We start from the raw sequence: 27,134 nt of genomic DNA on the forward strand, positions 1-27,134 counted from the left end.
CCCCCCCCCACTAATCTAAGGAATCCAGTCCAAAGCACAAACAATGAGGATGAATCAGTGCACACAAAACTGAAGAGGCAAAATCTAATGAAATAAACAATAAAGACTTTACAATAACAGAAGCATACATGAGAATCATTAAACACCTAACGATAATTAGGATCATTTTTCAGATGCAAAATTTTTGAATTCCCCATCTATTTGTCAAATTTTTAAGTATAAATACAAAAGTTTCCAATTTACGATCCTGGCTTTTTAAAAACAAACAAACAAACAAACAAACAAACAAACAAACAAATTAGGTAAAATATGGTGGATGGATGGACATAATGCACACGAAGGTGGATGGTGTTCAGACAATGAGACAAGAAATAATGTTTGAAAAAAGCCCCAATACTTTTCCACACTGCAAAGGAACTCCACTTATGAGCTGTTTCGTCCTGATACATCCTTATACACATCTAAATGTTATTAAATATTGAACATTACAGTCTAATGGTCTATTGACTTTTTAAATGCTTCATTTAAATGAAAAATTTGATTATATCTAATTACTTTTATTGTTCCTCAAAAGATTACAGTTCATTCAGCTCATTTCAAGTTTTAATGAATCCACTAAATCTGTTTTATTTTAAACAACGACAATGTACCCAATTAAATCAATAGCTACAAATTGTAAAACTATATACAGAACATAAAACAACTGGCTGCACCAGTGGTGCAGTTCGTGGCACTGTTGGCTTGCAGCAGGAAGGCGATCATGGCCTGGTGTCTTTCTGCATGGAGTTTGCATGTTCTCCCTGTGCACATGCACACATCATATCCAAAACAAGACTTTTTCATTCTTTAAATTGTCCTTAGGTGTGAGTGTGTGCATGGTTGTATTCCTGTGTGGCTCTGTTGCCCCGTGATGGACTGTCGACTAGTCCCCTAACCCCGTGACCATGCAAGGAAATGTTTAGATGATAACATAAATCAACATCATTATGTTTTTCAGGATGCAAGTAATAATTGGGAACCCCTCCTGAATATATGACATTTTATATATTATAACTGAACCTAAAGGTAGAGGAACACTTGACATTTTCAGGCGAAAGTGCCGTTTCCATGACAACCTAAAGGAAAACAGGACGTGGTGACAAGTTGAAGGAATATAAATATTTCTGTTTTCTCGTTTTACAGAGATGAAACCGTCACAGACAGCTGGTAGACAGCTAAAGGAAACGGTACTAAAGCTTATCCACCAGCCATTAGGATGCTGTTACAACCCCACCTGATAACCTGCTAGCCGTATCAGATAGCAAGCTAACTAGTTGTAGCAGGCTATGCTTATATAGAACATTAAAAGCATTTTCTCCGGCTTTCACAAGCGCTATAAAATAGCATTACCTTATTGGTAAACATCTGTCGGTCTCTGCGCCTAGATGCAATTTGCCGTTTTCCTCGCTATGTATGTTTTCTAAGGGAAAGAGAAGTGTGACACTCCAGCTGCTATTTGTTGTCCTTTATCCAGGCTGCTCCGGCAGCAACAGCCTCCATCAGCATCCTTTGGTTCTCAGAACGCTTATATTGAGTACTATAAATGTGAATATTTTATATTACTCGAAGTAACACACGGAAGGTGCTCTGAGTAAATAATATCGAACCAGGCCGTAGTGAGAGATAACAGGCTCATCAAATACATTAAATGTAGCATTTTCATTTCTCTTGACGGCTTGATGAGAGAATGTGTTTATATTTTTTTTCAGAACAATGGCGACACCTAATGGTCAACACGTGGAGTTACAACTCAACCAGGAAGTGAACGTTTAATTTTAAAGGGATTTTATGTGAAAGATTAAATCAAACGTAATTGTGAAATGGAAGTGACATTCTAGATTAATATCCGTTTTTATTTACAAATACAAAATATATAAACCTGAAAATGTGGAGGGCAACTGTATTAAGCCTTAAATCAGTACTTTGCATAACATAGTCACTGCAGTTACATATGCAAATCTTTGGGTATGTCTCTCACCCTAGCACAGCTAAAAATAAAAATCCTACTCTTACCACTATTTTCAGTGGTAGTTTTAACTGAAAATACCAGATTGGACGAGTGAACATCAGCATTCACGCTTTAGATTTAGATCTGGGCCATTCTAGTATATATAACCACCTATCTTTTGTAAGCATTGCTGCTCTCCTTCAAGTGTATGCTGAAAATGACCAAAAACTCACACCATCTCTTATGCAGTGCAAAAAGACTTTATTGAAACAATTTATGCAAAACGGTTCTATAAGATGCAATACCTAAATTGCTTCATTTACTGTCTAGGACTATTTACAACAATTCAACAACCTCTTTCATACAAAAATATGTTTAACAACTTAATCTATAATTACATTGCAAAAACATCAGTGGAAATGTTAAGGCACTTGATTATCACAAAAAGGCCACAATGACAAATGTTTCACTTATTTGGTTCTTTAGTTAGCAGGAGATGCCAGCAAGAAAATTAAAAATGAAATGTTCATATGGTAGCTGAAGACCATGGTGGAGGTAAGATGATTCAAAACCTTACTTCAACATATTTACTCTTGACAACATACAGACACAGCTTAAGTTGGTCCCATGAGATCAAGAATGGCTTCTTGAATTATGCATGTAATGACCAAAGATTTAAAATGTATAAATTAAACATTTAAGCGATGATTTCAACAGACAGACAAAAAAAAAATATAACTATTTTATGGCAGTGGAACCTGTATCTTCAACTACCAGAAGATGGCAGTAAAGACTGCAAAGTTTGTATAAAACGTACAGAGTATTTTCCTAGAAAAGACAATTAAAGAAAGGTCCTTTTAAAAACTGTTTTTCTGCAAAATTTGTTTTATTTGGCACTTTTCCTAAGAGTGTGAGAAAAGGAATAGGCAAGAGCTGCCTATGTATCCTTAAACATACAAATGAGGTGGAACAGATGACTGTATAGGAAAGGGATGTTGGAAACAGAAACGTCGCACCTGCACGAGCAACATGCAAATTCCTAGGAGTTATGTCTTAGAATACTTATTTTTGCTGAGGACTTGTTTAATCTGAGAAAAAGTGTGAAAAAAAAAATCATGAAAGCAATAAGACATCACACAAAGCCCTAGATGATTTTGTTTTACAACCAAAACAAAACTAAAGCCACTGTTGGCAAGGCATTTTTAGTTAACCTGCTTATTGTGACTTAAACAGGTGCTTCGACTGGCCATATTATATATGTGTATATTTGTTTTTCACAGAACTTTATCGTGAAGATAAATCTATTATCCTTATTGTCCTTCACCAAGACAGAAGACTACATTTTTGTCTTCCTCCATTGCGGAAACGTGAGAGACGCAGGTGCTCCTCTGCTGGTGTTTCATTCCTTGCAAATGCACCGTTTAGTTTTGTGCACATGGTAGATTGTTTCAGAGGTCACTGTTGTTGTTGTCTTGTGTTTTTCTCCCCAACAATTCTTCCAAAAAGAGGCACAGAAGTGGTAGTTTTTGGCAAAGTAACAAAGAGTGAGGATATCAATAATGTGTCATTTATTTGTGACGGTTCAGCTACTTGTCCTTCGTTTGGCGTGACTTGGAACCTGAATAAATCTTTTCTCCCCCCCCGCCCCCCTCGTCGTGTCCTAATACATAAAAGATTAATTTACTATCTTTCCATCAAAGGTCCAATATTGCCACGTACAGAACTGGTGGACAAACACCGGCTTAAGAACAATTATTTCTTTCCCCCATTTATAACTTCCCAGAGAAAAAAAAAAAAAAAAAGAACACTAGGTCTCCTCGTCCCACAGGCAGAGCTGTTTCTGTGGGACGTAGTAGGTGAAATGGTAGCCCTTGCTGCAGCTCCTGATGCCGCACTTGTATGTGGTCCCTTTGGCCGTGCCGTCCCGGCTGCGGCAGTACTTCAGCAGACACGGGTACCACTCCAGACGGAGGCCGAACGTGCAGAGACACGGCTGCCACAAGTCTTTAGTAGAATGACAGGCCTGAAAGCTGGGCGCCTCCGTCGTCTCAGGCAGGACCTCAAATATTGAGCTGTCTATTCCTGCAACACAACGGCAAATCTTGTCAACAAGAGCTGAAACAAAAGCATGCCATCACACTGGTGTCTGGAGCTATCTTCTTATTTCACTCAATTAAATTCTGTAGAGGGAAAACAAAGTGTGTGTTTTTTTTTTTTTGCTTTTTGTTTTTTTAAAGAGGGCAGATGGTAGGCTAAGAGAGGAGCTTTGTCATGTTAAACAGACGCTTATGCGATTCCCTCTGGATATGATGGTGCTTGTTGAACCATGACCATCAGGAGTGTTTTCTTCCAAACGTAGCTGTCGGTGAACAAAAAGTGCTGTCATACCGATTCTCTCCAGCCTTGACAATCAGGCTTTATTGCCGTCACACAAACCCAAATCTGACCTCAAATAGCTGGATGCATAAACAACATAAATAATGTTTTCAAATATGCAAAGACAAAGTAGAATGAGATAAATGCTTACGCGACAGATCTGATTACCTTTCTGCAGCCAGTATTTCACATCTGCCTCCCTGGTGTAAATGGCCTCCTGAGCTTCGCTGCACATGTTGTGGATGTGGGAGCTGAGCTGCCAGGCCCGGCTGAGGTTCACAGCGGCGCTCATCGTCAGCTGCTCAAGCCCTTTTCGCTCCTCTGCCAGGCGAATGACATGAGGATTTTTCTAAAGAGAAACAAATGATTAGATTCGTGAAGCTCAATGTATGGGGAGATGCAACAGGTGCATAGAGATGGAAAAAAAAAACACACACAAAAAAAACCCGGTTGAGTTTGGTTAATTGTGTGTGCTTTTTACGATTCCCAAAAAAAAAAAGCTAGAGGGACTAGAAGGGAAGCGTAGAAATTTATTATGCTTTATGATAAGCTCCTAAATAGTCAAATGATTAAGATTTGACACATCACTGTTTTAGAAAAAAAAAAACATTTCCTATACAAAGCAACATTGTTTATGGTCTCTCTCAAATTACGGTGAAGTCTACTTACAGGGTTTCTACTTAATTTTCAGAAACAAGTTTCCAGAAATAACTTTCCAGTGTTTAAACTCCTTTGAATTTAGCTAAATATTTCTGGCAAATGTTTCTACAGCAGCCAGGTAACTGCATATTTAATTTGGAAAAAAAAACAAAAAAAAACAAGGGGGAACAAAGGAATGAAGGAAGAAGAGCTTGTAGGTGCAAAACTAAAAGGAAACAACAAAGGAAGGAGGACACAAGGAAGTAAAGAAAGTCAGAATAAATGAAGGGAGGAGACCAGGAAGCAAAGGAAAAAAGGACAAAAGGGAATAAAGAAAACAAGGAGACAAGGCGGTGAGATGAGATCCAAAGAATGAAGGACAGAGGTAACGAAAGGACTGCTGATAAAATGATGCGGACACAATGAAGGAAAGATGAACACAAGCAAAGAAGACAAAAAGGACACAAAAAAGGAAATAAAAGAACGCAGTTGGTAGAGCTTTTGCCTTGCAGCAAGAAGGTTCTGGGTTTGATTCCTGGTCCCGGTCTTTCTGCATGGAGTTTGCATGTTCTCCCTGTGCATGTGTGGGTTTTCGCCGGGTACTCCGGTTTCTTCCCACGGTCCAAAAACATGACTGTCAGGTTAATTGGCCTCTCCAAATTGCCCCTTGGTGTGAGTGTGTGTGTGCATGGTTGTTTGTCCTGTGTGTCTCTGTGTTGCCCTGCGACAGACTGGCGACCTGTCCAGGGTGACCCCGCCTCTCGCCCAGAACGTTAGCTGGAGATGGGCACCAGCAACCCTCCCGACCCCACTGAGGGACAAAGTTGTTAGAAAATGGATGGATGGAATAAATGGAGGGAAACAAAGAAATAAAGGACAACAGAAGGAAGTAAAAAGGATGAATATAAGGTAGCACACAAGGAAGGAACTGAGGACACGAGGCAGTATACCAGGAAAAAAAAAAAGAACGACTCATAAATAAAAAAGAAAGACAATACTCAAAGGGAGACAGCAGACAGTTTGAAGATACAAATATTTGCCATTTTCTCATCGGTTTTTTCAGACCTGAAGAATAATGAAATCTACTTTTCCAGGCTGAGTAGGAACCTTGCGTTTGCCAAAGACATAAAAATCTACAACCAAGAATGATTCCGAGTGGCTTCTTCTCCATGTTATAATTTACACTTACACATTGCTCTAGTTTATCCAGTTTGGTGCTTTTTCTCTCCAAATAATTCATTGGTGTGAGCTAAAATGGTTAAACATTACACCGAAAGTTCTGATCCATTGGAAGCAAAACCGTAATAGTTCTCTATAAAACAGCTTACGCAAGAGGATGATCTACATGTGTTTTTATTTCCACTAGTTTGAAAGAGGATAAAAGCTGACAAACTGTAAATTAACGGCTTCGCCCGAGGCGTCTTCCTCTTGCTTTATTAAATGTGAGCCGGCTCACAGGACGTCTAGATCCGGTGCGTCATACCTGTCTGAGTCGCGCCATGGACTCACTGGGGATGATTTCATTACGGCCGAGGCGAGAGATGAAGCACAGCGCCTGGTACTGGTTCTGCCCTCTCTCCAGCTCGCCCAGGATCAGCGCTCGGAAGATCTTCACTTCCTGCAAGAGGCCGGAGAGGATGAACGCATAAACAGACGACTCCTGAAGGACGCTGCAATAAGTTGCTGTTTGTACGTGCAGCCCGTTCAGATTGCGGCTAATATCCTTTCCACTGCTGCACTTTTCCAGACACTCGAAAGCATTTCAACATGTGGAGTTCAAAGATGTTCAAACAACCGTCTGACTAAAGTACAGAGGAGTTTATGTTCACTGTGCCAATAAAGCCTCATCTAACAGTTTGTTGATACTTTTATTGTGCGTAGGCCTTCCCAGTGTTGCTACAGTGGTGCTCTGGTTATTTGCAGTGTCAAATTAAAGTTGCTGCACAAAGTTCTCTTTAAAAAAAAAAAAAAGGGAGGTGGGGGATATTTCCTTGGTATTTTATTTGGAACTAAATCTGTAGTAAAATGCAGATAGCAGGAGCACAAAATAAATTTTTTAAAAGTGCTGCTTTTGGCATGTCCATGACAGATCTGGCACCAAACCAGAGGCCATAAAGAGTCCTGACGGGGAGGGGCGTCCTAAGCATGATGGGAAGCTGAGAGAGCAGAGCAGAAGACCTGTCTTTCTATTCATCAGACACCCCACTCCCTCCTCCCTGAAGCGCCGCAGCGCAGTCCCAAACACCCCTCCTCCACTTTTCACACACTGCTCTGAAGCGAGTGAGTCGCTGCAGAGTAGTAGAAATAGATAAACATTCAGGGATGACCCAGCAGAGCTCTCCTTAAACTCTTTGGCCTTCGCCTTCTGAATTGGGGGTTGGGCGGAATGAGAAACCACAAAGCAACACATCCTGCAAGTGATTCTTTTTTTTTGCTGTGCAGATTTTGACAGAAAACTTCACACGGCCACCGGTTGCTCAGTCCGAGAGTCGCTTTTGCCTGTGAACGGATCTCCTGGCAGGCGTACAGTACAAGCAGGGGTATTTATTACACAAGACAATCATGCATTACCATTTGACCTTTGGAAAAGGAAAAAAAAAAAAAACCACAGAGCAAATATTGATTACATCTCTGCAAGCTGGCCCGGAGACCGCAGAGAACCGCAAGAACACAGACAGAGGAAATTAGAAACCTCAGCTCTTTCCATGCGGAGATAATAATAAGACAAAAGCTGAAATGATTAAAGAGGACGTCAAGACTGGAGGAGCCTCACATATATCACAGTGCGATATAAGGGAGAAGGGTGTACAATGCTCACACAGGGGACGAGCAAGTTTCATCACATGTGGGGGGAACACAGAGGCCGCAACTTTGGAGACCTCCCATATTGCAGACACATGGGGCTGAACTGCCACGCTGTTTTGAGTAGGCAGAGCGAGAAATGTTCTATTTGCCCCAGGGTTTTCTGGGTAATTACAGAGAAGCGGGCCAAAGATACTGCTGTAGAACCGACTCCATGCTTAAGTTTAGTATACGAGATCTCCTCCTACTCTTTGATGTTCTGCGTACTGATTAATGATTGCCTACTTGTGCAAGGAAACAATGGTGCCGACTGTGGCCAAATCACCTCCGAACAATAAAAAAAAAAAAAAAGGATCTCGAGGTAGAAGCATGGCATTTGGCAACACTTGATTTATTCTTGAACTCAGGGCAAGGAAAAAAAGCACTGCTGTTGTACCCGTTTGCCAGATACAAATATACAGCAGAAGATCAGATGTAGTAAAACAGGAAACAAGCAGAGCCAGCTACACTGGTGCAGTTGAAAGGTAGAGGGCGCGTTATGTCGTGCTTGTTTAGCTCTAACTAGCTTGAGTGTGGCAATGATTAGGTGTTCAATAGAAGCCTTTGGTTTACTCCAGTACACCCCAGGTGATGTCACTTCCTGGAGGTCTCTGCAGAGAAACTGACAAAAACAAATACATACTAGCTCTTACTTTTGTGCGCATGTGTGTGTGTGTGTGTGCGCGTGTGTGTGAAAAGGTGCCAAAAATGCCACTGGTCAAAAATCCTTTCAGTCAAGAAATTCACCATACCCGTGTCAACCAGTTTAACTACATCGAATTAAAATGCTCACACTGCGTTATGGAGACTATTGCTTGCACCTCCTCCAAAAGAATACGATGTCTTCTGATCCGCACTCTTCAGTGTGTAATTTGTTAGTGAGAGAAGAGACATTGTAGTTACCCAATTTCAGCATTAGGTGGGTTTTAAAAAGGAAATGCAGATTGTACGGACCTACTTTCTCCTGGGCAATGTATGTGTGGGAACTGTTGTTCATAGGTATTTGTTGATCATAAATAAAATGCCAAGGTCAGTTTGAAATAGTAAATATCATTTTTGCTGTTGTTTTGAAACAATAGTAAGTGCTGCAGCTGCTCTCTCACAAATATGGAGTGACAATGCCTCTGCTGCCAATATAAACAATGAAACGGGCTGATGGCAGTAAGCGTACAAATGAGTTAGTTATAAAAGTTATTAAAGCAAAAATCATTTAAAATTGCTGTGAAGCTAGTACCAATGAAAACTGGAAGAAAACCTGCTATTTCTAAGCCTCTGAACAAACTAAAAACATAAAAAACTGAAAGGAGAAACTGCATTTATTAGAAATTAAGAGGTTTTGAATGTAAATTGTTGCATAAGTTAGGTGAAGTTGTAACTGGTGAATCTTGTCTATTTGCAAGCTTTAGAGTGAAAAACAAGTCAAAAAGCAATTTGCCTGGTCTTTCCAAAAGAATATTAAGACGTCAAATAGATTGCATCATAGTTTACAACAAAATGTCTCCATAAAGCCAAGTATCAAGGTAGCTGTCAAAAACGTGCAGGAGTTTTCTCCGAGAACCTTGTTAGAACTCCAATGCTCGGCTAAAGTTGAGTTGGTCGCAAAACGTAGGAATGAAGAGAACAGCAGCAAATGCTGCTTTCATTAGGAGACTGGACAGTAGGAAGGTGCTATTCTATCAATGTGAAATAAACGGTCATCAGGAAGTGTGGGTGTCAAAATAAAAACAGATGTATTGGAACTTTCCAGATCTGGAGCTCTCAAGGCAAAGGAAAAGCATCATTAATGCTGTTACTGAAGCAATTGCTGCTGAACATCAATCTGAAGAGGGCTATTAGGTCATTTCCATGCAACATTAAGTCCATTATTCTATGGTGAGAAAGGATTTGCACAAGTGGAAAATATTTAAGACGGCTGCCAAACTTCCAAGGGATGGACATCCAAAAACAGTTGTTTTTTAATCTGAACAGGCAGTTCCTTTATTTTTGGATGTTGTGAAGACCAGATTATTTTCTTGTATTATTTCTTCCAGATATACAAAACCTTGTTGGTGTCTTTCCATGTAAACTACAACTGATGTGCCTTTTTTCATTTATGAACAACACTTATTGACTATGGTTCCCATAAGTATTGATGAGTATAACCTTACGCCATTTAACATAGCAAAACAACAAATATGTTGCCATACAGCAACTGAAGTGAGATAAAATAATCAGAACTACCACTGTTCTTTATGTTGAAGGTAGCCATATTGAATATTGAGAAAATTCAAACAAGTCCAAACTAAAATTCTGACTTGAGGAAGAGATTGGGTTGATTACTCCAACTTGGTTAAATACCTTTCAAAATACATAATTTAATGTATAAAGTGATAATGATCAACATATCAGACAGAAGAGAATTATATTACTTGTTATATTGAACAAGGACTAATTTTATCGACCGTTTAAAGCCAACTTGTATTTTTGTTAGTAAAATGAACATGTCTACATTGGAAATAAGGAACAAACGGATCCCAGTTAACTTTGTTTCCATACCTAAAAACACTAAACTGCAGCTATTGTTACAGGTATGCAATTTTGTGCACTAGCGCCGCTTTGTGGTAACAGTCTAACATTACAACCAGGTGCTGGTAAAAACAAGACGCAAAAAGTACGTTTTTTCTTTCATTGTAGTTTGATACTATAATTACTATTCAACTTGTAGAGTGGAATCTAAACACTTTGTAATTTAAATATCCCAACATTGTCCTTAAATACAAAGGCGGGATACCTAATATTTGAATGATATGTGTCCAGATTTTGCTTGAGAATGATTTGTTACCGCTTCATAAAACGTATCTTTCCAGCTAAACTTTTTAAAAGATCTTGCTGGTTAATGACATAAAATGAGATGAAAACTAAACTTCTTAAACTGACCCCTTGTGGGAATTTAGCACACATGATGTAATCTTTGTAATCCAAGCATAGAAATCCTATTAAGCCCTTTATTTAACACTCTCAGTGTTAACTGTTCACTGAATGATGCATTGTTGCAATAAAAACAAACCATCGCTGATTTTCTAACAGTGCAGCTGGAATAATAGTATGCAGTGGCGTTAAGTGTTTGCTTAGACAAAAAAACTCTGACGTCCACCTGAAAATCACCAGTTAGATGTGAAAACATCCTTGTTTCTGCGGGCACACTTAAAATATATACACAAGAGTGTATATAACACAACTGTGATGTTATGAAAGGAATTTTATACGCTACAAGGCAGGCAACAACAAAAACACCTGCAGGAAGCAAAGACGCAACTAAGAACTGGAAGGTGATCAAAACCATTTAATTTTCAGCTTGACCAGCCAACCAGCGAACAAATCAGCAAACGGCCCATGCCTAAGCATTAACGGGTGCTATTGACAACTGAATTCAGTGTGGGAGTTGGTAGAGAGGTGTTTAAAAATGAAGACAGGAGCTAGAAGGAGAACAAATGTTGATGGAGGCATGTCTGCTGTTCATCCAACAGACTACTTAACGTAAACAGGAACCTTCTGAATCAAACGTGCTTAAGGGGTCCTGTTATCCCATGCCAACAGAGAAGTGTGTGCAATGTTGGGAAGAGTATAAAAAAAAAAAAAAACATCACCCCAATCATGGATAGACTAATAAGCAGCATGAATGTGCACCATAATGTTCTGGATTTTAAATTCAGACAGAAGCAAATGTCTCAGACCAATTCTTAAATGCAAGCCAAGAGGTGGTAATAAGAGGACTGAAGGTGGCTGTTTCCACATTAAATACGGGATGCCAGAGCTGCCACAAATATTTGTGCATTGTTTTGGGTTAGGGACCCAATACAGAATGCAGCAGGCTGTAGAGCAACCACAATGTCTTTGCTGAAGTTGTAATGGAAGTGTTTTTTTTTTCTTTAAAAAATAAAATAAAAAACTAAATATATAACGTGTTTTAGTTTTTCTGTGCTTTTTGTCTTTTTATTTAGGTAAATTTGTTACCTAAATAATCCTTTCATGTTATAAGTTTAATTACACTTTAATGCTAAAAAAATTGTTTTATTTGTCCAGATGCAAATTTGAAAAATTCAAATTGTCTGTTTAAAATCAACAATTATTTATTCAAATGAAAGAAAAATAGCAACAACCTCCAACTTCCTTTCCACATTTAAGATTATACAAAGAATGATGACTCAAAGCTAAAAAGCGAGCTAACGCTCAAATGGTATCTTAATGTTTTTGTGCTCACTAAATTCTGGTTTAGTCTCCTGCCCAACTTGACTCAACGAACGCTCTCAAAGCAGCCAAAGCCTAGAGTGAGCTGCAGTAAGTGTTAAAAATATGGAATAAACAATAAGAGTGGGAGAAGGAGAGTTCACTTAAAGAATGGATTCGACCTCAGAGGGGAGATGTTTCAAAGGAATCCTGCAGATTTTGCAAATGTGAAATACTTGGTCTTTACTGCAATTTAATTCAACATGCCAAAACTGAGAAGCACAACAAAATCTGTGAGGCTAACAAACATGAATTTCAAAGCCACAAAGCACACCAAGACAAAACAAAAAGAAAAGAGCTAATAATTGCCATCTACATAACCTTGCTACTCATCAATCGGTGTTGTGGACCATCTTGGCAGAACTCACCGGATCCACTTCAATTGAGTAGTAAGGTCAAAATGCACTGCATTAATAAATCATGCATTTGCCCCTCGCATGTTCAAAGACGTCATGTGATATTGGAGATGCTCGGTATTCCCTTGTAATCAATGAAACAACAGATATTACAGCTGTTCACACATACTCCTTGAATGGGATAGACTGAAGCTTCACTTTCTGCGAAGCAAAGATGTTATGATGCTGAAATCCTGCACCAGGCGTAGAGCGGTAAAACGGACAAGCTAACATTCAGATTTGGAAATCTGTGTTTTCAGTCCAACTGTCAGTCTGTCACAAACAAAACAGCAGCTCATTGCTCATTGTTTTTGAAACTAGTCTGGAATTCCTGCAGCTCTTGACACACAGCATCAGGCCGTTACATACCATCCATGGACAAACAAGGAGGACACCCAAGCAGAGGCATTTTGGTTTGAAGAGATCAGTTACAAAGACAGCAGTGGAGAGCAGGCTTTCCGCGAATCTGCCCTATTTTATCCGTTTTTCCTTGAAGTGCTGAGGTAGAACAAGTTTTCTCACAAATAAACCTGGTCAAGTCCAAACGGATGAGCAGAATGGGACAGGACACACTCAGCTGCATATGCCACATAAAATATGGACAAAGTTTGTGCTGCAATGACTTCATTCCAAGCAAGGAGATGTTTGAATGCCTTAAAGTTCACAATCTGTGGGAGGAACAGCTGGAAGCACAGGCAGATGCAAAAGAAAACAGTACTGATGGACTGCAGATCAGGTGACGGCTGTTTTTACATCTTTTTGACCTGTAATAGACCTGATGGTAATTTTTCCCTTTCTGTGATTTCTGTTACAGAGGAACAGATCTGATGGGGAAGCAAGAAAAACAATGAAAGAAGATGGTTTTACAGTAGATGGCTCATGTGTCTTGTTTTTGTTGACTGCGTTTACTGTCGTTTGCTGCTACATATGCAAAATGCACATTTCTTTTTGATCAGTTTAAAAATGTTATTCAAAGAATTCAACATTTTGCTTAACATTATTTTTGCTGTTGTTTATGTAGAATAAACTTTATTGATCCCCGAGGGGAAATTGCTTATTTGTTGACAAACTACACCATCCAAAGTGTTAAATACTAGTAAATACAAATATAACCATGAGCGATACAACATTTGTAAAAATCAAAAATGTATATGTGTGATATTTTAAGTAATTTAATTAGGACCTAAATATAAACAAATAAGATAACAAGCATGTACAATATCAGCTTCAAAGTTACCAAAAATGCTAAAGCGCTAAACAAAAAAAAAAGCTCTGTTAATGATGTATTGTGGCTTAATGGAAGTATGCCGGTCATTGGATCTTTTATTTTATTATTTTTTTGTTAATATTTACTGTAAAGAGCAGCATCAGCACTGATTTTCAGATAGTTTTGAAGTTCCGTTCCTCCTGGTTTTTCTAGCAAACAAAAGTAAATGTTAAGATACTTAAAGCAAATCTAAAAGTAAGCATTACTCTGAATGAATTACAATTTGCAAATGAATTGTTTAAGACTTGAAATTTAAAGTTCATGACTTTGACACAACTCAGGACTTCTTTTTACTAAACTTAGGTGACAAAATTTACAACGCTTGGAAATTAGAAATGAACACAAAAACAGATGCAGTTGAAGTTTATCCTTCAAGTGCCTTGAAGGATAAAAAATGCAAAAATATTTGTAGCATCAGCTCTGGGCATTTTTGTACACCATTTACAGTGTGTAAGCATCACATTATTTAATATGGAGGAGTAATTTAGTGTACATTTTGCTTCCTGATTTATGTATGCCAACCTGTATGTTGCTTTTACTCACCAAATACATTTTGGAATGTGTTTTAATTCGTGACTACATCAACAAATATTATACTCGCAATGTTTGAAGTAAAGCAAAGTAGTCAGAATCACATTCTTCATCCTTTATGTTGTGGACAGAACGCCCTCCACTCCCTCTTATAGTTTCAGCTGTGAGAACATATATCCAGCAGAAAATCTCCAGCTGTAAAGTACATGTGTGAACAGCAACTGCAGGAAAAAAAAAAAATTTACAGCCCGAATTGTCCAAATTTTTTCTGAAACGTGCCCAGTGTTGTGTAAAAAAAAAAAAAGCCTTATGAGGGTAATCACGTTTCTATGAGCAAACAGAGAAGATAATCACTTATCCTGCAAAAAACCTGCTTTGCCTCAAGTGCAACAAGTTTTGGATCAAATACATCAAACTGACAGAGGGAATAATAATTTAAAAAAAAACATCCATAAACTGGAAAATTAAAAGCACTCGATAAGCATTTATAATGTGTCCTACATTGGGTAAAAGACTCACCCATCAATTACTGTATTTCCTTTAACCTAAAAAAAAATGTCAAGGCTTCCAGACATAATTTAGAGAAAATCACCAGAATCAGAAAAAAATAAAATAAAATCTTTCGCATGTCTTTAAAAAAAGTGACCCAATCCCATAATTAAGAGGATGGCATAGCTGTGACTCCTTCCTCCGCCCCCCCACCCGGTGCAGTGTGAATGTCAGCACAGCTATAAATAGTCCACATAAGTCCAGATTTTGTAACTTTGCCCACTTGCACCACGAGTTTTAGTGCATTTGCAAACAAACTACTGCTGGATACCAGCCAAACACAAGTCTGTATTTATGCACCCTTGCAAGTGGGACATACCAAGAACTGTTCCACAGCAGAGAGAGGGAGAGAAGGAGAGAGGAAGGCTTGTTTCAATGGTGGCTACCTTCAGTGGGCCAGATTATTTAAGGAGGTCCACAAAAGCCCATTCACGCACTGAAAGGGTTCCATTTACAGTGAAATTTCACTGCAAACTACCTAGCCAAACACAAACATGTCAAGAGAAAAATTGGCAAAGATTTGTGCATATCTTTTTGGGTACTTAACTAAACACACAAGATGACACTCGAGTGTGAGAATGGTTATTCACATGTAGGCACAAAAAGTGTAGCGATTGCAGCCCGTCCGGAGGGGGTTCTTCCTGTTTTAAATCCCCTCTAACACCCTGGTGTGTTGATAAGGGCAGCTGAAAAGGACTGCTAGCCAGCCACACATTAATGAGTCATTTGAGATCAATGCGAGTCTGTGAAGGCATTCTAACCCTGGCTGAAATGATTTGTTGACTGACCTTTAAACTTGAACTGTCATTGTATAGGATATAGACTTTAGGTGAATTTGTCTTCTTTTTTTTGCAAAAATGCAAGTGGCGATTCGCCCCTTGTTTTGAACACCAACTCCTCCAACGCCTGGGTGTTTTAGAAAAACAACGTGGATTTTTCCTTGTGTGGTGATAAGTAGGGTCTTTGCCTTGGAGTAAGAGAGGAGCCAGTCAAAAAGCACAGGTGTGGCCAGGGATTAAAGATCAGTTTGGGAGACGGAGTTGGAGACGAGCGCAGACAAAAGGAGCAGGAGGAAAAACCGCTGAGCTAAGAAATGCTTGAGTTGAAGTTAATTACAGATGCTCCAAAGGAAAGAATGTGGAGTCACATTTAGGGCTGGTCACACCTGGCTGCCCCAAGAACGAACCAATTAGTAAACAGAGTCAGTGAATGGACAATCAAAACACCAGAGGCCGTGGAAAGAAAGGCGTGCCCTTTGGCTATTCTCCCGAAAAGAATGTTGCTGTGCTCTTAACATCAACTAAGAAAGACAATTATCACTGGCGTCAGACTTCTGTTTCTAGGACACACGAGCTTTACAAACTCTCCGTAGGTCGCCGCAGGAGAACTATGGATTCATTTGCACACAGTCTGGATGCAATTAACCAGACAACCAAACAAAGTTTATGGAGACTTTTGTATTCAGGAAATTAGAGGAAGGCAAACAGTGAGTGCTAACAGGGAAGGAAATAAGGCAGATAGATAAGGGACAAACAGCAGAGATGGCTGCAGTGCCGTTTGACCTCAAAACGTTACTCCGCGTTTTTCATATTCAGCTTCAGGACAAAAGATTCCAGCAATATTTAAATGACAAACATTCAAAAAGGAATTGGTCTAAACAGACAAAATTAAAAAACACAATTATTGATGCATTTCTGGAGAAAAAAAGTCTTAAAAGCAAAACTGCTAAAATACATTTGTTTTTCTCACCTTTTGACAAATAAAAGGCAATAAGTGACTAACGCCGCAGACACCAGAAAGGACCAAAAACTGAATAGGCCGTCTACGCATTTGACAAAAGGGGATGTTTGAGGATGATTCAGTTAAATCTGAGGTTTTGGCACCTTAACCCCTTTGTTTGCTTTTGTTGTTCCCGAGAGCATTTCTAAAACCTGAACGACTGTTTGAAAAGATTACAACTTTGTAAATTACAAGCCACAACTGCTTTCGCCTTGTCCTTTAATGGTTACCATCTTTGTCCTAGGTGGTAAGCCAAGTACTCAAGACCATCATTACACAGGACAACTTTGGAATTGCCTCCTTTGCAGCCTTGTTAATGAACATCTGGCCTGCTGGTGGGAGGGAAACAAAGGATAAGGACACCAGCTGGAGCAACAGGGCCATGAGAGGCCAAAGGGAGGCCACATGGGACCACAAAAAAGAAATGAGGTTCTCATCAGTTACAAAGTATTATCAAGACGACCTAGCTAACGAGGAAACAGAGGCTAATGTTATTTTGATGTTAAGGATGAAAAAAAAAAAACACTCAGGGGATGCTAGCCAGATCTTCACAACATTGAAGACGTCCTCAAACACACACTTATTGTACCGGAAGCTTTTGGGACAGTTATCTACTGAAGGTTACAGATTTTCTAACCTCCAGGAAACCTTCCCCGCATGTTCTCTAAAGGTTACTGACTTTGTAACATCTAGGGAACTTTTAAGGTTTTCTAAATGTTAGTTGTAAGTAGTCTTCAGGGAACATTTAAGAGTACATCCTCCCATTGCTACCAGCAGGTCACAGTGCCAGTGTTGAAACAAATCTCCGGGGAACATTTAAGGAATGTTCTCTTGAAGGTTCCCTAAATGTTAGGAAAGCTCTAATCTTCAGCGAACACCAATTAACCTTTACGCAATGCTCCCTGAAGATTTCACTGAGGTTAGTGTTTGCTGAGGATATCTTGTAAGATACTGATAATCTAATCAACATTGTGATTACCAGAACAAATGTATTGCATGCCTTCATACAAAGATTTGTTTCATTATAATGCGTTTTGCCCTATATTTTTAAAAAAAGGGGCAGATATGTAAAACAAAAATGGACACATCAAGATGATCCAATAAGCAATGCATCAAATTAAACATCAACTGTTTAAAAAGGATTTTAAAGCATGTGATTCATTGACCTGCATATTTATATTACCAGGTAAATGTTGGATGGTCTTTTAGTGACTCAGTGATGATTCACAGTCACTTCTTCTCAAGAGAAATGTTGGAAATTTCCCTTTGTACTATTGTATATCTGATTCAGAAGCATTTCCTGGAACAGGTGACACTTCCCTGCAAAGACTTTAACAAGTTTGTGCAAGTGACAAAGTGAGACAATATTTCAGGCTTAAGCAAGAAACAAGGTGTGGCAAAAATGTACCGACTTGTGACTGACGTACGACAAAAACACTTTATTTATGCCTCTCTTAAACAATTTTTAAGTTGATGCATTCCCAAAAGATCTTCCACACAAGAAATTTACTTTGCTTAGTAAAGGTGAAAGTCCAAGCTCAACAAAAACATGCCAACCGAATCAAAAATGAAACAAACACCTGTGTATCAGTACAGTAAAAGCTAACAAACCTGCCTTTCCACTCGCAACGTACGGTTTGCTAGGAGGGTGTGTGGAGGATCTCCGATTCATTTAAGCAGAAAACTCTTTGTTCGGCATTGCTTTGTGCTTTGAAGATGCTCCAACAGCACGTTACAGTGAACTGACCCGAGAGAAACAACTGTAACCGATAGACAAGCCACATTTTTAGGTCGTCAGGAATTGCAAATAAGTTCAAATACTCAAGCCCTCCTGCCACAGTACCATCATTTCCAAAATCCAGACCCGTTTAGCATGATAATGGGAGATGGTGTCAAGTGGCCTCCAGTCATCTGCTGATCGCCTGACCCATCATCACTACAAAAGGTCATTCCTGCACCGTCTCCATTGATGCGGATTCACTTTCCACAAAACAAGGGCGACATAAAAGAGTCTTTTCGAAACCCGTGTCATGGGAAAGCCACAAAAATCACTATAACCTTACATTTTTAAATACTTTATTACATAACAGCTTGTTAGTAAAACACTGGCAGGTACACCCAGACTAATAAAACTACGCAATTACTTGACAGACAGAAATGTTTTATTATTTGTTGACCATTAGGAATCACTTTCAGTATGATTAAATGTTTAACTCGCTCTCTAGCTGAAGCATTACTGCACTGCATACTTCATTTGGTTAAGAAGTGAGAGATTAAGTCTTAAAACAATGGCAGACCTTCAGAGATTGTGGTTGCAATTCAACTGGTATGGGTTCCTGATCCATTTTAGAACTAAAAATAGAAATGTTAGTGGTATAGCAGATCTATTCTATAAACGGAGATAAAAACAGCACAAAAGCCTAGTTTTGACTGCTACTATAGTTCGTGTTGTGCGCCCCCCTCTCTTTTTTTTAACAGCCAAGTAGAAATGTTTAAATGCTTAACAGATTGCTGCAGTTGTTAGCTTGCGAGCCAGAAGCAGAAAGTTTGGTACTTTCAGCGCAGTGGTTCCCAAAGAGGGAGAACAAGTTCAGAGCCATAACAATAGACACTTCTCCAGAAGACATTAAAATCCTCTTCTTCTTGTATTCTGAATTCAGTCCAGGGAGACCGACATCACAAATCACTTCAATTATTTCAATATTTTTACTTTGCATGGGCAAGTTTACAGAATCAAGGCATACAAAAGTTTTAAAAAGTTAGTCTCAAGATGAACTCAGATCTCAGAAATACTTCATCCTCGAATCGAACACGTTTCAAGTGGAAAAACAGGTATGATTTGGTGGACCTTTTGTTCCTTTTGCTGATGGTTTAGCTACAAGCTCCTTCCTTCATGACTTGGAAATGTAAATTCGAACTTCTGAAAGCGAAACCTTCTTCGACAACATGTGTCGATTTGTCAACATTATAAAAGATGCGATTGACGAAACACAGAGTCCAGCCCCAGACAAAAACAGCGTGTCTTCTTCTGACAAATCGAAGAACTGGCCAAGATTGGCACAAGTTTTTTTTTTTTTGTGCCACTCTGTGTTTGGCGGGGTAGAAACAGACAGAACCTCAACAATGGAGCCATTTTTATAGGAAAAATCCTTGAGTCATCAAGTCTTTGCAGTCCCTCACAATCCTGGATTGATTAAACCCATTACTTGGTAATAGACGTAGAACCACGTTGGTACAAGCTGGTTTGACATCTGGAGATATAAAACCAATCCATGAAATATGCAAGACATTTCCCTTAGATTAATCTGCGAGACGTGGTTTATGTTCAGCAGAAGTTCTTGCACCATCTACGGCCATAAATGGTGTCAGTTTCAGAAGGGGGGAAAAGAAAAATGCAGATGTGAAGTGAACTGGCAGAAAGATGTTCAATCAGAAACACGCTTCTCTTCTGCTGACAAATAAACGCAGCATCAACATCATGACGTTGGCGACCTTTGGAGTTGGTCATTTGAACGTGGCAAAGGTAAACAGCTCGATTTATCCACAGAATAAGCGACATGTCATCATGTTATTGATGGAATGGTCTTATTTAAAGAGTTCCTGTGCGGTTTTAAGTTGAAACACAGTGATGTCCATTTGCTGTGCTTGACTCAAAACTGACTCAGACACATTGTGAGCTAGCTAAACCACATCATCTTTTCCATATGTCCACATGCCTTCAGAACAGACACAGTGTTCCAGCAGTACAGCTGATCCTGTGGGGGAGATTGTTGCATAGATAAAGCTCCCTTTCAGATTCAGCAGACCTCTCCAGCATTTAATGTCTATAACATTTACTGCTTTTTTTTCCCCCCTCGTCTTGAAGCCTTAGGAAAGAACCCAACGAAGGAGGAGGATTTCATTTGTAAATGATCCCGATGTTACTCCACATAACCAGTAAATAATATTTTCTACATGCCTTCAAGTAGTAAATTAACCAGTTCATCTCATCCCTGACAGACTGACAGCAGAGCACCGTGCCGACTCTGTTTGACATTCCTGTGAAGATGCACGGATCACGTTCATCCCAACTGTATACTTATGGAAGCTGGAATTGGCAGCTTGTCTGACTTTGCATAAATCTTTGAGATACTGGACAAGGGCTGAGTGGAAACCACATGCAGCAGCAGATAGGGAAGGGAAGAAAGAAAAGGGAGGGAGAGAAGACGGCCGACTCTCCAACTGGAAAAGATAAATCAACCGGCGGAAAAGTAAAGTGATCTAAGAAAGTTTTATTGGCTTCATTCAAATAAACATAACCACATGCATGCGCAAGTACGGGCGCAGGCACACGGCCATGTAGCAGGCAGGGAAACACTCCTGGTTTGCCGATAAATAACGTACATGTCCGTCTCTTGGTTGCTTTGGCACCAACGATTTGAGATGACGGCCTCCTCTCTTTCAACTCTAAATTAGCTGTTTTGGTTAGCGAAGCAGACATGCAGATCAAAAAGGTCAGACATGCACACCTAATCCCAGCAAATCTCCCCCCCTTCACATCTCGCCAGCTTCTGTGTGACAACAACCATAACAGACGCATGCCTTTCCAGCTTTCCGAGCCCTCCTCAGATTTTTATGCGTCTCTTTGTGCTCTTTGTCCAAGATGAAACGTAACCCCCAAAAAAGCTTCAGCGCTGACCGGGGTGAAGACGCTCGATGAGCTCATCTACTTTGGGAAGAATGGTAAACGTGGCCATTTATAATCTCCTCTTTGACCGGACACGTGGGCTGCTGAGGTTTCTGTGGGCGTCCACATCTGGGGAGCAACATCTGTCCTGGTTTCTGCTGAAACTCACCCTTTGATGGAGATGAATGAATGAAACTTTCTGACAGAGCTTAGACATGGTTTTACAGTAAATTCTCCAAGGGGTGGGTTTTGCGCTTTGGGGAGATTTCTGCAAAGCCGTAGATTTATGACTCTTCATGCATGCTTTGGGGTAATGATTTAGCCGAAACCAAAACCCTGTAGCGATGGCAGATTTCTTTGAAAAAGAATGGAAATACAAGATAATAGGATGTCAAGGAAAGCTACTAGGGATTTATGATTATCTGCCTTCTGCATGGTCCGACATGAGATTCTCATGGTGTATATTGTATTCACTCAATTTGGATAATATTAACTCACAAGACAGGATCAACGCCCTCTAAATTATTGGTTGCTTAGTGAAGTGTATTACTTCTTTTTTTTTATTGTTCTGCTGCTTAAAATAATGACACAAGTTAAAGATGATCTGATTACATGTAGTCCAAATTCCTCATTTAGTCATTTCACTTCAGGACTAAGTGGAAAGTCGCAAAATAGAAGCTAACATAAACGACACTTGTCACGTGCAGTGCATGGCCATGTTTTCATTCAGCGCTTACAACAGGTGAGTTTTTAGACAAATCCAGTTGGTATGCTACTATAAGGGGATATAAACTCTCATAAGTGCCTGAAATATTTAGTATGTTTTACAAGTGTGGTACCCATACTGGATGCTCAGTTGGGAGCTGTCAAACCACCTTTGACTTTTTCTGTTGAAATTTTGATTTTAGTTTCCAACTGAGAATTTTGAAAAAAAAAAAAAAAATGAAAAAAAAAAATCACATTTCCATGTTTAAAATTGAAATGTGATGAAGGTATGCAAGTAACTGCATGCCTTCAGTGTCCATGTTTGTTCCATGGATGTGTTTTCTTTTCAATATTCTTCAGCAAGGGAAAGGTGAAAGGTGAAAGTCTTTTCAGCCAGCTAACAAACAGTGTGCAGCAACATGTGGGGAAGGAGCAGCAATATATCACTTTGTCCTTCGCAAAGTCGGGTAAAATGATAACTTCTGCCTGTTTTCTGGTATACCAATAAATAGTCTTCAAACTATTAGGAATGTACAATAAAATGAAAACACACAGCAGCCCATTTCCTAAAACTAATAAGTCTAAAGAGGGTCCTTGATTAGATTTTGTTCTGAAGGGGAACTTATGAGGTTGTTAATATGTTCTGTATTAAGTTAAGTGAAAGCTGCCATCTTTACTAGGTTGATGGGGTAAGCAGGAAAAGTGTACGTTTTACAAACTTTAATGAAAACTAATGGCTAAAAATGTTTGTTAGTGAGAAAATGATTACACTACATAATATTAAACAAAAGCCATGTTTCCATATATGATTGAGAACCCAGAACATTGACCTGTCATATACCAAGAAAAACTTATGACATTAATAACATATTAACCTCCTCTCACCTGTTTAAAGTCTGCTACAAAAGTGATGAGGGTTCCGTCTCCTTGCTTAAATTCCAGCGATATCGAGTCTCTCTCACTGTCCGCCTCCAAAATCTCCTCGGTCACCAACCCGTCTGAGAGCCGGACCCGAACCCGAAGCTCCGACCCGAGTCCCACGGCGACCATCAGCACCAGGGTGCAAAGGCGAGCCAGCGTCCGAACGGAAGGCGCAGAGGTGCAACCCGCAAACATCCCCGAAGACGCAAAACTGAACCGGACGGAGCGAATAATCGTGGCGAAACCTGAAGGTCTGAGTTCATATCCTCCAACTGTCTCCCACACTTCTCTCCCCCTCCACCTCCTTTTGCGCTAAGTTTTTTCCCTCATTTTCAAAGCTAGGGGAGGCTGGAGGTTTGTGGGTCACTGCTCCATATGGTGCCGTTGTGTGTCGATACTTTCCAGAAGTGTGAACACAGTCATGGACATCAGAGCCGCTGAGTAAAATCTCCGCTTCTCACTGCTGGTAACCTCCTTCCATTGAAAAAGTTGCTCGCTCCGGTGTTGTTGAGATCATGCGCAGTTCACTCCTCCTCCGACAAACTCTACAACGGTCCCACGTTGCTTCGCACTCTGCTTTGTGTTGATACCTTTTCTCGCCTTTTTCCCCTCCTTCAGAAATTTATGCAGTTCCGTCACTTCCTGCCCGTAGGTATCCCACTGCTCGCCAACCCTCCAAACTTTCTGCGGTGTGTGTGTGTGTGTGTGTGTGAGAGAGAGAGGTGTTGGTAGTAAACTCTTAAAGTTATACCAACCTCTCAAAACTCTGCCCATCCCCCTTAAAGGGCCTCATGTGATTCTCTGGCACTGCTGCAAGTACACGTAGGATAATAATACCCCTGTAATTATAACAAAGGTGCACTGAGGAGCTGTAAATCACCGAGTTTTTTCTTTCTTCATCGCTGTTGTTATTCCCATGTAGGCATGAATTAAAGGCAAAAAATAACGTGCAACTGGTGTTAAGGGGTGGGGGAGGGCGCTATTCTGTGTTTTGCAAAGGTTTTCCTAATCCTTGATTTTTTTTTGTTTTTTTTGTGGGTTTTGTCACAACCAATTTTTTAGATTTTATTTTGTTGGCTAATGAAATCTTAAAAGTGTGGCAAGTTGACTCAGAAAAGCTGAGTCAGCTTTCATTTTCTAATTACAGTTTTCGTAGCTCCTGCTCATTTGGATTAAACGGAGAACAACTCTACATAGCAACTTTCCGAAACGTGCTGCACCTCCTTAATTGGATTTAGGTCTGGATCTTTGGCTGGATGTGCACTCTTGGTCGTACATTTGCTTCAATCTGAAATCATTCCGTTGTATCTGTGGCTGTGTGTTTAGGGTTGTTGTCGTGCTGTAAGGAGAACCTCTTCCAACTTTTGAGCTGCATGTTTCAGCTGTGCATCAGCTCCCGCACACCTGATTCAAATGATTGCATTGCAACATCCTCAGCATACCAGCTAATTACATCTTCTGATGTGTGGCAGAGGGATGGAGTCCCAGGGGAACAGGGTTATGGACCACTGCCCTCACTGGTTAGTGGCAAATTGCAAACAGAACTTCTTATGACTTTGTTTCAGCAATTACTTTCTTCTTTCCTCTCTTCCATAAAGGCCAAATTTGCAGATTGCTCAACAGTTGTTGAGTTGACAGATGTTCCCTCTTCAGCTGTGGATCTCTGCAGCTCCTCTAAAGTTACCTGCTCATTGTTCCACAATGGTGTTTAACTAGCTTCACAGAACATCTGTATTTATCCTGGGAATACATTTCACACAGATTCACTTAGTAACTCGAAGGGTTCTGAAGACAAGTGGTTGCACAGGATTTTATTGGAAGGGGTTAAGAGTAAAGGGAGCTAAATCGTTTTCAGATTCTTTATTTGCAAAATAATGACACATCATTTTCCTTTGTAATCGCAATCACGCACTCTAATGTGTTGATCTATAAAGTGAATTTCCAAGAAAATGCTTTAAAATGCGTGGTAGTGGAATGAAATGAAAAGGATGTTTTTCCAAAGTACTGTATAGTTGCTAGAAAGATTATAATGCATGAAATTTAAAAACATTTATGTGTTTTTGTTAAGCTAAGCATTAACGTATTCAACGGAATTACCATACAATAATTTTATGAGCATAAAGTTGGCTTGTTTTCATCTGAAATCTTTTAAATTAATACTATTTCTATAAACTAATTAAACAAAACAAATGGGCAAAGTAGTTCTGAAGCTAGCTACTCATTCAGAAGAAGGCAACTTTCTGCTTTAAGGTTGTATTTTGGCGATATAAAAAAATGCTACAGCTGCACAATCATGTCAGTTTTGAATCAGCCATTTATAATTCAAACTTTCTGGAATTTGGGTTGAAGCATCACAGTGTGCTGCTGCAAGTTTTGCAATAGATAGGCGTCTCTTCAATTTGATGAAACAACACTAACAGCTAACAGCTCGTAAGAAAGGAGCAAAACAAGGTATGTATGTGGCACATGCATTTATTTGATATAAATAATTGCAATTTTGTATCAGAATTTACATCAAATGCTAAAGTAATTTATAACAAAGTCAGTCCATAACACAGCACTGCATTTGAAACATTGTTGCAAATTGCAATGCTAGGCGTAGTAAGTCACACTTACTGTTAGAAAAATAATATATTGTAAAATTTCAAGGGAACACTATTTTATTGATTTTTAAACTTCTATCAATACTTTTTTTTATTTGTATACTTTAACATGCCTCATTTTGCATCGTTATATTTGTTCATTGTTAGCTGGCTATGGTCTTTACTGCATAATTGCAGACTTCTGTGTTGATAATCATCTGATGCAAATGTGACAGAAATTTCAAAACAAGCGTCTGTAGGAACCACTCTGACATTTTTGGATATGTTTCAGCATGGTAGAAGTCAGGTTTTGTTTTGACTCTTTTCTGACTAGAAGGCATTTGTGGGAAAACTACTTGTTGTTTCATCAACGTGAAGAAGATAAGAGCACTACCTGCCCATGGTCATAACCTTTTAGTCAGCCCCACTTCAAAATATGTGAACATGGATAATTTCATCTGCTTTATCCCTATTTCTCGGCACCTTGGTTAATCACACAGCAGGGATGGACAGAAGGTGTCTGCAGTAAATCCCATTTTAAAGTGTTTTGCAAAAGGGTCTGCAGAATAAGAAGTGTGTGCAATTGAAGGCCAACTAAGGTTCCACACTTACCGGAAATCCCCACTGGAGTTTAAATAAACCCAAAAGTTTAAATATTGAAGATGCAGCTGTAACAGGCTTAGGCATTATATTGTTGCCTTCAATCATATAATTACTACCTCTATCAGATGACTGACTGTTTTACAACTGAAAAGCGAAAGTTAAGGCTCCTGCATACGTAGGCGTACGTTACTCTGCAGAGGTTTGTGCATATTCAAAGTGGACTCAAAATGTACGTCTGCCTGACACGTCTGCGCAAAGGTCAGTTTTTATGATTGCGCTCTCATGCTTGATGTTGTCCACTTCACTGTTTGGCGGGAAACAGTGTTCACATCGAACTGTTTTGTACGCGACACCGAGCTGACACCTGTCAGTGTGGGTCATAGAGTGGCAGTCACGTCCTTGTAACTACTTGTTGCATGGAGGGGAACTTCATCCCTAGTTTGGTTGAGTAACCACTTTGTTTTGTTTTGTTCTGATATGCTCAACTATGAAACCTCAACTGCCTGCAGACTTTGTCCTTCGAGTCCTTGCGGCTCACAGAATATGAACATTACGCCCGAGTACGTGGGAGCCTGTACTCCCCTGTTTTCTTTTTGCACAGTTTTTAATTTGTCCTTGTAGCTTCCTCAAAGGAAATCTTGACAAACTGCCAATGTTAGACAGCTGCCAATGTTGATAAAAGTTGCAGATCATCTCACTACAGATAGGCAGATTTCCTTCTTTGCGTCTAACTATTGTCTCTGAGGTGTTGGAGAGACTTTCAAAGACACTTCATGCACATTTATGTTTCTAAGCTGAACCACTGCAATCAGGTTGAGGCAAGCCCTTGATTGGTGACTCCAAAAGTGCCAGCACTCTGGAGCCGCTGGACCCCAGAAGTAGTTGCTTCGGCCAAAGGGAAGGCAAGCAGAAGACTTTACAGCAGTGCAAATATTGTTAGGTGGAACCGAGAAACCAAGCTGAGTCACGGGTCCTGATAGCTTTGAGGAATGGAGGTAATTCAAACACTCCCCTTTGTTTTGAAGTG

At 39.7% G+C, this 27,134-nt stretch overlaps 2 protein-coding genes across 2 annotated transcripts in view; both read right to left on the bottom strand.

Moving 5' to 3' along the window:
* The window catches only part of tlcd5a (TLC domain containing 5a), a 5,534-nt gene extending 3,817 nt beyond the window's left edge, over positions 1-1,717 (bottom strand). Inside the window, exon 1 of the mRNA XM_008425660.2 lies at positions 1,390-1,717. The gene's annotated coding sequence lies outside the window, so the exon portion shown is untranslated. The remainder of the gene's footprint in view (positions 1-1,389) is intronic.
* A 517-nt stretch (positions 1,718-2,234) lies between these two features.
* oafa (OAF homolog a (Drosophila)) lies at positions 2,235-23,618 on the bottom strand. Its single transcript, XM_008425664.2, has 4 exons — positions 22,887-23,618; positions 6,486-6,620; positions 4,532-4,712; positions 2,235-4,069 (listed from the first exon to the last, which is right to left on the bottom strand). Exons 1-4 carry the CDS (start codon positions 23,115-23,117, stop codon positions 3,795-3,797), a joined length of 822 nt encoding a protein of 273 aa, XP_008423886.1. The 5' UTR covers positions 23,118-23,618; the 3' UTR covers positions 2,235-3,794.
* Positions 23,619-27,134: the final 3,516 nt, after the last annotated feature.

The sequence above is a fragment of the Poecilia reticulata genome, linkage group LG13 (assembly GCF_000633615.1).
Source record: "Poecilia reticulata strain Guanapo linkage group LG13, Guppy_female_1.0+MT, whole genome shotgun sequence".
In the NCBI taxonomy this organism is placed as follows: domain Eukaryota; kingdom Metazoa; phylum Chordata; class Actinopteri; order Cyprinodontiformes; family Poeciliidae; genus Poecilia; species Poecilia reticulata.

Excerpts from the sequence above, each read along its gene's own strand:
- oafa (XM_008425664.2), bottom strand. The coding sequence starts at position 23,117 with ATGTTTGCGGGTTGCACCTCTGCGCCTTCCGTTCGGACGCTGGCTCGC. Across the intron at positions 6,621-22,886 it reads TTGTAGCAGACTTTAAACAG|GAAGTGAAGATCTTCCGAGC; the intron begins GTGAGAGGAGGT and ends GGCCTCTTGCAG. Across the intron at positions 4,070-4,531 it reads GAAATACTGGCTGCAGAAAG|GAATAGACAGCTCAATATTT; the intron begins GTAATCAGATCT and ends GTTGTGTTGCAG.